The sequence below is a fragment of the Stomoxys calcitrans genome, chromosome 5, assembly GCF_963082655.1.
Source record: "Stomoxys calcitrans chromosome 5, idStoCalc2.1, whole genome shotgun sequence".
Lineage (NCBI taxonomy): Eukaryota > Metazoa > Arthropoda > Insecta > Diptera > Muscidae > Stomoxys > Stomoxys calcitrans.
In genome coordinates this window covers 9,793,125-9,806,025 of record NC_081556.1, presented here as the reverse complement: position 1 = coordinate 9,806,025, position 12,901 = coordinate 9,793,125, and the positions used below count along the sequence as shown (strand labels likewise).

The following is a 12,901-nucleotide window of genomic DNA, read 5'->3' as shown; positions in this document are numbered from 1 at the left end:
AAATCTGCTGTTTCTATTAACAGCCAGCCAACCTCTTTATACACAAAACCATCAGTTTTAATTTAAAAAGACCCGTTTTCATCCAAAAACAACTGTGAAGTTGTCATTGAAAAACAGGTGTTTTCAGTAAAAAGCATCTATCTGTTTTCACTTAAAAACATCGGTTTTGCCAAACCAAGTAAAAACACCTTTTTAAAAAAATAACCTCTTTATTCTCAAAACCAACAGTTTCTCAAAACCAAAAACAGCCGTTTTCTTCCAAAAACAAGTGTTGTCTTTCAAAAAGAGGCGTTTTCATTAAAAATCAGCTGTATTCAGCGTTTTCACTCAAACAGTTTTTTTTATTCACAACCAGCTGTTTTTACTCAAACTGCTAATTCCACTCAAAAACATCTGTTTTAACTCAAAAACAGGTGTTTTAACTCAAAACTGCTTTTTTACTAGAACTACTGTTTTAACCCAAAACAGTTGTTGTGACTGAAAACTGTTTTTTTAACTCATCAAAAACAGCTATCTTTACTTAAAAACAGCTGTTTTAAAACATCGGTTTTGTCAAAACCTATGTTTTTTGAGAAAACAGCTGTTTTAACCTAAAAACAACTGTTTTCAGAAATCAAATTGCAATTTTTTGCATTTTAATCAACTTTAAATTTCCTTCAAAAACTGCTGTTTTAACTCAAAAACATCAGTTTTGTCAAAACAAAGTTTTTTTCAAAAACAAACTTTTTAAACTTAAAAATACTTATTTTAACTTAAAAACAGCTGTTTTAACACAAAAACTACGGTTTTGTAAAAACAAAGATTTTTTAGCGAAAACAAACTCCTTAAACTTAAAAACAGCTGTTTTAACTCAAAAACAGTTATTTTAACTCAAAAACATCGAATGTATCAAAACAAACAGCTGTTTTTACTCCAAACCAACTGTTTTCACAAACCAAATAGCAATTTTTCTATCATTTTAAACACCTGAAATTTCCTTCAAAAACATCAGTTTTGTAAAAAACAAAATTTTTTTGCGAAAACAAACTCTTTAAACTCAAAAACAGTTATCTTAACTTAAAAACAGCTGTTTTAAAACATGGGTTTTGTCAAAAAAATGTTTTTGTGAGAAGACAGCAGTTTTAACTCAAAAACAAGTGTTTTCACAAACCATATTGCAATTTTTTTAGTCATTTCAATCACCTCGAAATTTCCTTCAAAGACAGCTGTTTTAACTCAAAAACATCAGTTTTGTCATAACAAAGGTTTTTCGCGAGAACAAACTATATAAATTTAAAAACAGCTGTTTTAACTTAAAAATAGCTGTTTTAACTTAAAAACAGCTGTTTTAACTTAAAAACAGCTGTTGTAACACAAAATAGCTGTTTTAACACAAAAACAGCTATTTTCACTCAGAAACAGCTGTTTTAACTCAAAAACAGCTGTTTTAACTCAAAAACAGCTGTTTTCACTCAAAAACATCGGTTTTGTCAAAACTGCTGTTTAAACTCAAAAGCAACTGTTTCAACTCAAAAACATCAGTTTTGTCAAAACAAAAGTGTTTTGCGAAAACAAACAGCTGTTTTAACTCAAAACAGCGGTTTCAACTTTAAAACAGCTGGTTTAACTCTAAAACATCAGCTTTTTCAAAATAAAGGTTTTGTTCGAAAACAAATTTTTTATCTTTTTTATTTTTTTAACACTAAAACGGCTGTTTTATATCTAAAACAGCAGTTTTGTCTATAAAACAGCTGTTTAAAAATTTTGTTTCAACTCAAAAACAGCTGTTTTCACAAAACCAAATTGCATTTCTTATCTTTCATATCACCTTGAAATTTTCTTCAATTCATCATCTTTTGTTTTAAGTATTAATTAAGGAAATAAATTAAGCTATTGTAGAATCTATATTTCTCTGAGTCTCCTTACTTAGCTACAGATATCGTATCACTTAGTTTCTACAACCTCCTAACTCATTTGAAAAAGCGTCTCTTTTTCTTTTTATCCGCTGGGGGTTCGGGTGATTCAACCGATACCTGTCTCCTGGGCAATAGTGGTGGTGGTGCCACCTCCACTTCAATGGTCTCATCATCTAGACCTTCCGGAGAGTTTGGACGATTTGTTCTTAAAATCGATGTTAAGGGCCTGGGTGGTGGTGAATGTTCATTGTCCGCTTCATCGATTTTTCCCAAACGCGATCCATGCACCGAAGCCAAATCGGAAGGTGTCTTGGCGGTCTGCAATTCCTCTTCACCCAACTCACTGGGTACCCCAAAGCCAATGGTTGCTCCTATCTTGGCGCTGGCATCCTTAAAGGTATCGCTCAGTTTAATTTGCACCACATTAATGAACATAGAGGTCAATGCCAAGCCAAAGACCAAATATATGATACTGCACATCATGAAGATGGGATGATCGGGCACCAAATCACCAAAGCCTATGGTAGACATGGATATGAACACAAAATAGAAAGACTCCATATAGGTCCAATCTTCCCACAAGTGATAGACAAAGGCCCCCAACAGTATGTAGGTGATGAGCAGTAGCGAGGCCAACGATATGGGTAAATTAAATTCATCATCCACAACTATGGTCTCGGGATAGGGTGATGTAGGTGTCTCGGGATGTGAAGATCTATTGATGTCGGACATTTGTGATTCCACATCGCTTTCGGCGGTAATGCCAAAGAATTGACTAGGCCTTCTTATGGCCGCATCGTAGACCATGGAAACCCCATTCATGGCATCTCTCAGCTGTTGTTGTTTGCGTATCTTGCGACAGGTGCCCGTGTAGTAGAGGCGACGCACATAACCCCACATGAATTTAATGATACGTGTAAAGAGTTTACCAAAATCAGCCAAGAGTATTAGGAATATGGGTATACCAATGATGGCATAGGCAATTGTCAATGATTGACCCAATGTGGTTTTTGGTGTTATGTGGCCATAACCTGAAAAAAGAAGAAAGAGAATTAAAGCAGCGATCAATAGAAGGTTCAATGTTTTTGAGAAGAAAATGCTCAGTTGGCTATAAAAATTAAATTTTATTTTAAGAAAAAACATGTCATAAATTGATATGAATTGAACATTGTATTAAAATGTGTGATACATTTGGAAATGGTACCGTTTGTACACTTGGTGCAACATTTTTATGTCAGCTTGGTACTCTGCTTCATGTACCCTTAGTTTGAGCCATGAAAACATCTTGACTGGGTAGATTAAAAGTTGTGGCGCCCCCGCAAGCATATAACCATCAGTTTAAGAAAGTAGAGTCATGGGTTATTAGAAAAAAATGCGCTTCAAAACCAACTGAATATGGCGTATTTGAAAATCAGTCCACACCGTTGCGGTCTAATCGAGGCGACGATAGGAAACCTGTAAGGAATGAAAGAGGTTTCAGATCGGATACCTGGGACAACATTTGAGGTCGAGTTCGAAGCACTGCTGCCTGTGACACAGTTTTGGGTTGACGGAATTCTGATATTGCCATCTGAATGTTAATGCTACAAGGATGGATCAAAGCTAGAGTACGGAGTGGACTGGGGACTACATTTAAAATTTAGGAACTGAGATCTGTTATCGAGTGCCTGACCACAGACGGAGATCTGGCCGATCATGAAATGCGTAAGGTGATGTGGTGTTAACGCGAGAACGTCAAGTGTGAACATCTTTGAGGACAGTAAACTGTGGCCATCAGGAAAATAAGAACCAGGACGGTAAGGTCACAAACAGTCTTGGAGTGTAAGAAGGAGATGAACGCTTTGTCTTAGGATGGCACAATCCGCATTGTATGGATAAGGTAAAATGAAAGAGCAAATGATTTGGCAGTGAAGGCCAGAGGACTGTCGTCTATAAACTTGTTCAATCCGAAGGCTTTTGGGGTGACATAGTACGAGTTAAGGTCGTGGATAATGAACGCCTTGTGAAACAGTGAAACTGTCGGTAGGACGACGAAAGTCCTATGGGGAAATCCAAATATTGGGTTGCCCAAAAAGTAATTGCGGATTTTTTATAAGAAAGTAAATGCATTTTTAATAAAACTTAGAATGAACTTTAATCAAATATACTTTTTTATACTTTTTTTCTAAAGCAAGCTAAAAGTAACAGCTGATAACTGAAAGAAGAAAGAATGCAATTACAGAGTCACAAGCTGTGAAAAAATTTGTCAACGCCGACTATATGAAAAATCCGCAATTACTTTTTGGGCAACCCAATAGTAACAAGACGCAACTATTACTGAAAAGGAGTAAATCGGACATCAGTAAGGTTTTTGGTATCCTAAAGGAACACGTTGGATTGTTCATTTATGAGTTTATTTATGCAGGAAAGGTGTGGAAGAAGATAAGACGTTGGAATATTTCTTGTTACATTGGCCGGCTTTCGCTGCAGGCACCGGGGCTTAGGTGGGGACACAATACCCGACATGAACCGACTTGGGTGGACATAGGACTTAGGTATGGAGAACAATTAGGGATTTTGTAAATAGCATGGAATCCCTGACTTAGTGGTTTGAGTTTACTTTTAAGTACAATAAGTTTTATTAAAAATGCATTTACTTTCTTTTAAAAAATCCGTAATTACTTTTTGGGCAACCAAATATTTCTAGATCACAACAACCCAATTGCTGTCTTAGGTGTATGACCATAGTGGCATCAGGCGGATAAATATCCGCTCCCCTTTTTAGACGTAGCCAAACCCTACCTGAGAAAATTTATTAAACAAATATTTTTGTAGCAAATTATTTAAATTTTTTTATACCCACCACCGAAGGATGGGGGTATATTCATTTTGTCATTCCGTTTGCAACACATCGAAATATCCATTTCCGACCCTATAAAGTATATATATTCTTGATCAGCGTAAAAATCTAAGACGATCTAGGCATGTCCGTCCGTCTGTCCGTCTGTCCGTCTGTCTGTTGAAATCACGCTACAGTCTTTAAAAATTGAGATATTGAGCTGAAATTTTGCACAGATTCTTTTTTTGTCCATAAGCAGGTTAAGTTCGAAGATGGGCTATATCGGACTATATCTTCATATAGCCCCCATATAGACCGATCCGCCGATTTAGGGTCTTAGGCCCATAAAAGCCACATTTATTATCCGATTTTGCTGAAATTTGGAAAAGTGAGTTTTGTTAGGCCCTTCGACATCCTTTGTCAATTTGGCCCAGATCGGTTCAGATTTGGATATAGCTGCCATATAGACCGATCCTCCGATTTATGGTGTTAGGCCCATAAAAGCCACATTTATTACCCGATTTTGCTGAAATTTGGGACAGTGAGTTTTGTTAGGCCCTTCGACATCCTTCGTTAATTTGGCTGAGATCGGTCTGGATTTGGATATAGCTGCCATATAGACCGACCCTCCGATTTAGGGTCTAAGGGCCATAAAAGCCACATCTTTTATCCGATTCCACTGAAATTCGGGACAGTGAGTTGTGTTAGGCCCTTCGACATCCTTTGTCAATTTGGCCCAGATCGGTTCAGATTTGGATATAGCTGCCATATAGACCGATCCTCCGATTTATGGTGTTAGGCCCATAAAAGCCACATTTATTACCCGATTTTGCTGAAATTTGGGACAGTGAGTTTTGTTAGGCCCTTCGACATCCTTCGTTAATTTGGCTGAGATCGGTCTGGATTTGGATATAGCTGCCATATAGACCGACCCTCCGATTTAGGGTCTAAGGGCCATAAAAGCCACATCTTTTATCCGATTCCACTGAAATTCGGGACAGTGAGTTGTGTTAGGCCCTTCGACATCCTTTGTTAATTTGGCCCAGATCGGTTCAGATGTGGATATAGCTGCCATATAGACCGATCCTCCGATTTATGGTGTTAGGCCCATAAAAGCCACATTTATTACCCGATTTTGCTGAAATTTGCGACAGTGAGTTGCGTTAGGCCCCTCGACATCTTTCTTCAATTTGGCCCAGATCGGTTCAGATTTGGATATAGCTGCTATATAGACCAATTTCTTGATTTAAGTTTTTGGGCCCATAAAATGCTCATTTATTGTCCGATGTCGCCGAAATTTGGGACAGTGAGTTAAGTTAAGCCCCTTGACATACATCTACAATATCGCACAGATCGGTCCAAATGTAGATATAGCTGCCATATAGACCGATATCTAGGTTTTAGGTTTTGGGGCCATAAAGACGCATTTATTGTCCGATGTCGCTGAAATTTGAGACAGTGAGTTTAGTTAAGCTCTTCGACGTCCTTCTTCAATTTTGCCCAGATCGATCCAGATTTGAATATAGCTGCCATGTAGACCGATCTCTCGATTTAAAGTCTTTGCCCCATAAAAAGCGCATTTATAATCCAATTTCACTGAAATTTTACATAGTAACTTATGTTAGGCTTTTCAACATCCGTGTCGTATATGGTTCAGATCGGTTAATTTTTAGATATAGCTACTGTACTTATTACTATTTGGTCCAAATCGGAACAGGTTTTGATATAACTGATATGGGTCATAAGGTATGAAATTTTCACCGAATTTTGATGAAAGGTGGTTTACATATATACCCGAGGTGGTGGGTATCCAAAGTTCGGCCCGGCCGAACTTAACGCCTTTTTACTTGTTTGTAAAAATTTTGCTATGGAAGAGTTTATCAACTTTACATTTTTATTGAAAATTTTGTGATTTTTTTCAGTTTTTTAAGAATTTCTTTTAAAAGTTAAAAAAAATGCTTTTATGGCAGCTATGCTTTAATAAAGTCCCTATGGGATTATATTTAGGTATATCTGCCATATAAACCGATATCGCAGTTTAAAGTCTTAAGGTTACAACAGGCACATTTATAACCCGATTTCGCTAAAATTTGGAACAGTGAGTTTAAGTATTAGGCCTACCGAAATACGAACCAAAATACGGTTGGGATATTTGGATATACTAGCTGTCATTCGACTGATATGGCGATTTAGGGGTGTTATGCCCACAAAAGTCTCATTTAGTATCCAATGGCACTGAAACTAGGAACAACAAGTTCTATTAGACAACTTGACATCCAAGCAAAATATGGTCTTGATCGGTATAGATTTAGGTATACCTTTCATATAGGCCGATCTCTCGGTAAAGGGTGTCATAGCCCGATTTCACTGAAATTTAGAACCATGAGTTGCACTATGACTCAATATCAGAGTCGTTTATATTCAGATATAGCTGTCATCGGTCTTCAGATCGGCCAATATCTGCCAATTCAGGATATTAATTAAGTCCATAAAAAACGAATGTCTTCAAAGCCTTGTGCCACCTGGCCTCTCACTGAGAATCTCCGCACGATATCGTTGATTGTCTGCGACTGCCGTTGCAGCAACTCTGTATGGAGCATTCCTCTATCCGCAACCTGTGGACGCGCCCGGTAGGTAACAGCTAAGCTTCTCGTTGCAGCGATGAACGCCGCATAGATCGCACCTCAAAGTTCCAGCCTGAGTGGTGCTCACAGCTATTTCATGCCTACAGTGACTGAGCCAAAATATTCTAACCGAAACTGAAAATCTAATATTCCCCAAGGCATATAAGGTTTGACCCATTCACTTTAAGCAAGCTTGAAGTTTAGTAGATGGATTAATAAAGTATCGTCCACCTAACCACAACACCATATAGCAAAATAGTACAGACAAATTCAGATGCAAACAATGCATGACGCACTGATCAAAACCCCAATGTTTTCCTAAAGGGAGTTTAGGGAAAGATTCATCGCTTTCAAGAATGTTGGTTTTGAAGAAAACCCACCTGTTGAAAAAAGTCACTAAAATGTCTTTACAAGAGATGTCGCTAGGCTTCTTCAACGGTTCTTCATTGGATAAAGGTTTCAACTATCATAGTTTTGGATTTGTTTTGGTGTTTTATATGACAACAGAAGCGAATCATGTACATGCTTCCACAGAGCGATATCTGTATCACGGTCTTATTCAAAATAGGTTTATTTGATAGTTCTAAAAAGGAAATCTGTCAAATAAACCTATTCCAAATCTACATTAAGTTTAGTTAATCTTTCACTGAAATACGATTTTCATAGTAACATACATACTTTTGGGTTGCCCAAAAAGTAATTGCGGATTTTTCATATAGTCGGCGTTGACAATTTTTTTCAACGGCTTGTGACTCTGTAATTGCATTCTTTCTTCTGTCAGTTATCAGCTGTTACTTTTAGCTTGCTTTAGAAAAAAAGTGTAAAAAAAGTATATTTGATTAAAGTTCATTCTAGGTTTTATTAAAAAAGCATTTACTTTCTTTTAAAAAATCCGCAATTACTTTTTGGGCATCCCAATATGTATGTTTTAAGGCTATTATTCGTATCATTGACATTACCAATAGTTGTTATCACAGTCCAACAGTATAAAATACAATTGACAAAATTCCAGGAACGTTGACCGGGGAAATAGCGTATGCCCATGGCACCCATGGCATGCAATTCCTCTTCGAACTTTCGTAGTTTTTGACGTGCCAAAGTCTTCCAATCTTCCTCTCTGAAAGTTACAAAAATTCTCCATTACAAATACTCCAAGGAGAAAAAGAAAACATTCCTCTCATAAATTCCAACCCACCTCATTCGATGGCTGTTACTCCACAAATGATCAACAAAATCTCTTTTGACTTTGCGCACCTCACATTTGTAAATATCCTCGGAGGCTCCTTCGGTATAGCGAAACATGAGGCCACCAAAGCCTACGAGCAAGATCAAGACCACAGTATGGGCAAAACATTTATTTCGTAGTTTACTTATCTCCTTCAATTGCGCGGGATGTTGGGATTTCATAATGCGCCATTGTTGGCGGGCATCCCCTAGGAAGGCCTTCAAAAAGGCAAACGATAGAAGTTTGTCAGGAAGTTCAGCCTCTTTGGTGGTGGTTTCCGCACAAGGTGGTGTCAAAAGTTCCTCTTTCTCTTTGTTTAGTTCTTCGGAGGAGGCTTGCTTTACAGTTTTCGCTTTTCGGAACCTGCCGAAAAATCTTTGTAGAAATGATGGCTTCTGCTCCTTGGCAATGGTGGTTATACCTTCTTTATCTTGCTTTTCAACTTGCAAGATTTGTTGATTGATTTTGCTTACCACCACAATTTCAGGGGCTGGGGCAATATTTCCTGAGCCACTGCTGCTGTCCACTCTATCATGAGACTCTAGATTTGGCTTACGCTCAGCATCCAAACTATGTTTTCTTTGGCCATCTTCGCGACGCACAGACCCAGCTCTTCTGGGTTTGCGATGTCTTAGCTTTTGCTCTTTGTCACTCTCCACCTCTGTGGCAGTAGTTTCTTGCCTGGCCTCAATTTCTCTTTCCTTGTGCTCTCTCAGACTTATCTTGCGCCCAAGTTGAGCTCTCTCATCTGGCGTTTTGGAACGTCTATCCGGCCTTATGGGTGAGAGTGAGTTGTTGCGACTTACTTTTGTGCTTCTCACAGGAGACAAAGAGTTATTGCGACTCACTGTAGTGGCTGTGGGTTTCATAGGCGAAATCGAATGATTTGGACTATTTGAGGGTCTTACCGGCGACAGGGAGTTATTGCGACTTATTAGTGGAGTTCTCACCGGTGAGAGAGAATTATTGCGACTTACAGACTTGCGAGCCGGTGGCTGGGGTGGTGGCCCGCGTACACTGGCTGTGGCCAAAGTGTTGTTGTTTTGTTTTCTTGCGGGAGACATGCGAACTGACTCCTCTACCATTTCGGCTTCTGAAGAGGAGAATTGTGTCGAAGATTCTTCATAATTGCCACTATGGCGATTGCGCCTTTGCCCTGTTCTGGCGGCAGGCAAGGCCACTTCATTCTTCTCCAATCTCAAACTGTGCAGCAAGCGTTTTCTCTCCTCCGCATCTTGGGGCAGTTTAATGCGATCGCTTAACTTGCGATAGGACTGCACCAGACGCTTTCTCTCTTCGTTGTCCACCATTTGCTTATATCTCAGCTTATGATCTCTCTTCTCACGTTCGAAGAGTCGTTTCTCTGACTCAAAACGTTTGCGCTCCTCTTCAAAGCGTCGTAGATTTTGTTCTAAACGTGAGAGATTCTCATCGGCTGTAGATTGCACCGGCTGTGGTGGAGGTGGAGCCCTTCTGATGGGTCTTGATTCGGGCGATAAGTTACGAGACATGTTCTCAGCCTCGCTGGACTCCAAGTTCTTGTTGCGGGGCGAGGAGAGACTTCTCTTGACGGTGCGTATTAATTCACTGGCCTCTGGTTCGGAAAGCTTTTCGGCTTCTCTTGGCTGTGAGAGAGAGCGTGCTGCTGCAGAAGCAAAAGTTTTATCACGGCGTCTTAAAATCTTACTCTCATGAGCCGAGAGAGCACGTTGGGGAGGACGTATTTGCATGCTCACCGCATGAGCTTCTGTGGGTTCGGAAGCATCCACCAGACTGCTTTCGTCTTCCGAAGAGCGGCGGCGACGACTGGCCTCCGGAGTTTTTTCACGCATGGAGCGACCAATGCGGCGTCGCCGCCGTATGTGCGATGAAGATGAGGAACCAGGGTCTTCGCGAATTTCACGATCCATGCTGAATAATTGCAACGAAAGACTTATGAATTTAGTTATTATTTCTCAAGGCTTTTATAGCTTTGAGTGATGTGCTTAATTTCTTTTCTCGTTTTGTGGATAAAAGAATTTTTGAATACTGATTTTATTTTTTGGTATAGTTTCTTTTTAAGATTTTTAAATGCTTAACTCAGCTTCTCGATGTGATTTCAGTCTTAAAATTTTGTTATTTTTCGATTTTGTTTTATTCTTCACCATTGGATTTTTTTAATTTTGAAGGGAAATTTTGAGTTTGGAAACTTTTTTTGATGAGATATTTCGTTGGCTTTTTTTGCTACTGTTGAGGTTTATGTTGTTGTCGTGTTAGGGATTTGTTTTGATTTTTTTTCTCGGTGTATATTTCGTTATTTTGTGTCTATCGTGAGTTTGGCAAGAATCTCTTTACTCTGAAAATATAATTTTTTATACTAAGGTCTATAATCGGCTAAGGAAACAGGTTTTAGAGCTAGTCTGGAAAGAAAATCGTAAAAGTTTTCAAAGAGGCAAAAAGAGAAAGCTAAGAATGGCTAGGACGAATACCGGGGAGTCCTTAAAGATTTCAAGGACCAAACGAGAAGAAAGAAGAGAGTGTCCTGGCGAACAATGACAGACGTCTGTTCTAGCCAGTGACTGCAGAGAGGTAGACCTCTTCAAATCTAGATTAGGCCACATAGTTTTGAAATGCTCACAGCCTCTTCTTTGTGACCATCTATCATTCGTTGCCCTTCGAGCCTGATCCTGCAAACATGGCCTGCCCTCATATTAACCGATACACGAATTTGACTTTTTCAGCCCCATAAAAGCCTAAATTTTCACCTGATTTGTCTGAAATTTGGCTCAAATCCCTATCTTAAGGTTTACAACATTAATGCCAAGTTTCACCCAAATCGGTCAATATGGTCATGTAGGCCGCCCTATGTACCGATATTACTTCTTGAGACCAAAATAAGTCAAATTCAAACTCAGTTAATCATGGTAAATTTTTAGCGGAATCCATGGTAGTGGGCCGAACTTAACACCCTTTATTTGTTTTATTTTATTTCAATCAGTTTAAATCAGTTCATAACTTGATAAGCTCCCATATAAACCGATTTCGGATCTTGGCTTCTTGAGCATCTAGAGGGCGCAATTATTATCCTAGGCAGAAATTTAGCACGAGGTGTTTTGTTCTAACTTCTAACAACTGCGCTAAGTATAGTTCAAAAAAGGTTCATTACCTGATATAGCTCCCAAATAAACCGATCTCGAATCTTCATTTCTTGATCTGATAGAGGGAGAAATTATTAACCGAGTTGGCTCAAATTTTGCACAAGGTGTTTGTTATGACTTCTAACAACTGTGCAAAGTATGGTCTAAATTGGTCTATAATCTGATATTGCTCCCATATAAACCGATCTCGGATCTTATTTTGGTTTGACCATCAAAAAAATGTGCTGAGTATGGTCTAAGTCGGTTCATAATCTGATAAAGCTCTCATATAAACGGATATCGGATCTTGACTTCTTGAGCCGCTAGAGGGCGCAATTATTAGCCGATTGGGCAGAAATTGAGCAGAAATTGAGCACGAAGTGTTTTATTCTAACTTCTAACAACTGTGCCAAATATGGTTCAAATCTGTTCATAATCTGATATAACTCCCATATAAACCGATTTAGGATCTTGACTTCTTGAGCCGCTAGAGGGCGCAAATATCTTCCGATTCTGCTGAAATTTAACATGAAATGTTTTAGTTTGACCATCAAGAAACGTTCAAAATATTGTTCAAATCGGTTCATAACCTAATATAGCTCCCATATAAACCAATTTAGCATCTTGACTTCTTGAGCCGCTAGAGGGCGCAAATATCTTCCGATTCTGCTGAAATTTAACATGAAATGTTTTGGTTTGACCATCAAGAAACGTTAAAAATGTGGTTCAAATCGCTTCATAACCTAATATAGCTCCCATATAAACCAATTTAGCATCTTGACTTCTTGAGCCGCTAGAGGGCGCAAATATCTTCCGATTCTGCTGAAATTTAACATGAAATGTTTTGGTTTGACCATCAAGAAACGTTAAAAATGTGGTTCAAATCGGTTCGTAATCTGATAAACCTCCCATATAAACCAATTTCGGATCTTGACTTCTTGAGTCGCTAGAGGGCGCAAATATCTTCCGATTCTGCTGAAATTTAACATGAAATGTTTTGGTTTGACCATCAAGAAACGTTAAAAATGTGGTTCAAATCGCTTCATAACCTAATATAGCTCCCATATAAACCAATTTAGGATCTTGACTTCTTGAGCCGCTAGAGGGCGCAAATATCTTCCGATTCTGCTGAAATTTAACATGAAATGTTTTGGTTTGACCATCAAGAAACGTTAAAAATGTGATTCAAATCGGTTCATAACCTAATATAGCTCCCATATAAA

The 12,901-nt window shown here is 38.6% G+C and overlaps 1 protein-coding gene across 5 annotated transcripts in view; it reads right to left on the bottom strand.

Moving 5' to 3' along the window:
- Positions 1-1,741: 1,741 nt before the first annotated feature.
- LOC106081228 (potassium channel subfamily K member 4) overlaps positions 1,742-12,901 on the bottom strand; it is a 72,409-nt gene continuing 61,249 nt past the window's right edge. For 3 of the 5 annotated variants that reach the window (XM_013243053.2, XM_013243051.2, XM_013243054.2), the window contains exons 2-4: positions 8,533-10,897; positions 8,297-8,454; positions 1,743-2,926 (exon numbers count right to left, since the gene is read on the bottom strand). In XM_013243053.2, coding sequence (XP_013098507.2) covers positions 1,950-2,926; positions 8,297-8,454; positions 8,533-10,472 — 3,075 coding nt within the window. In that variant the 5' untranslated portion in view covers positions 10,473-10,897 and the 3' untranslated portion in view covers positions 1,743-1,949. Of the gene's footprint in view, positions 2,927-8,296; positions 8,455-8,532; positions 10,962-12,901 lie in introns of all 5 variants that reach the window. The other 2 variants (XM_013243050.2, XM_013243055.2) reach the window with 2 other exon arrangements.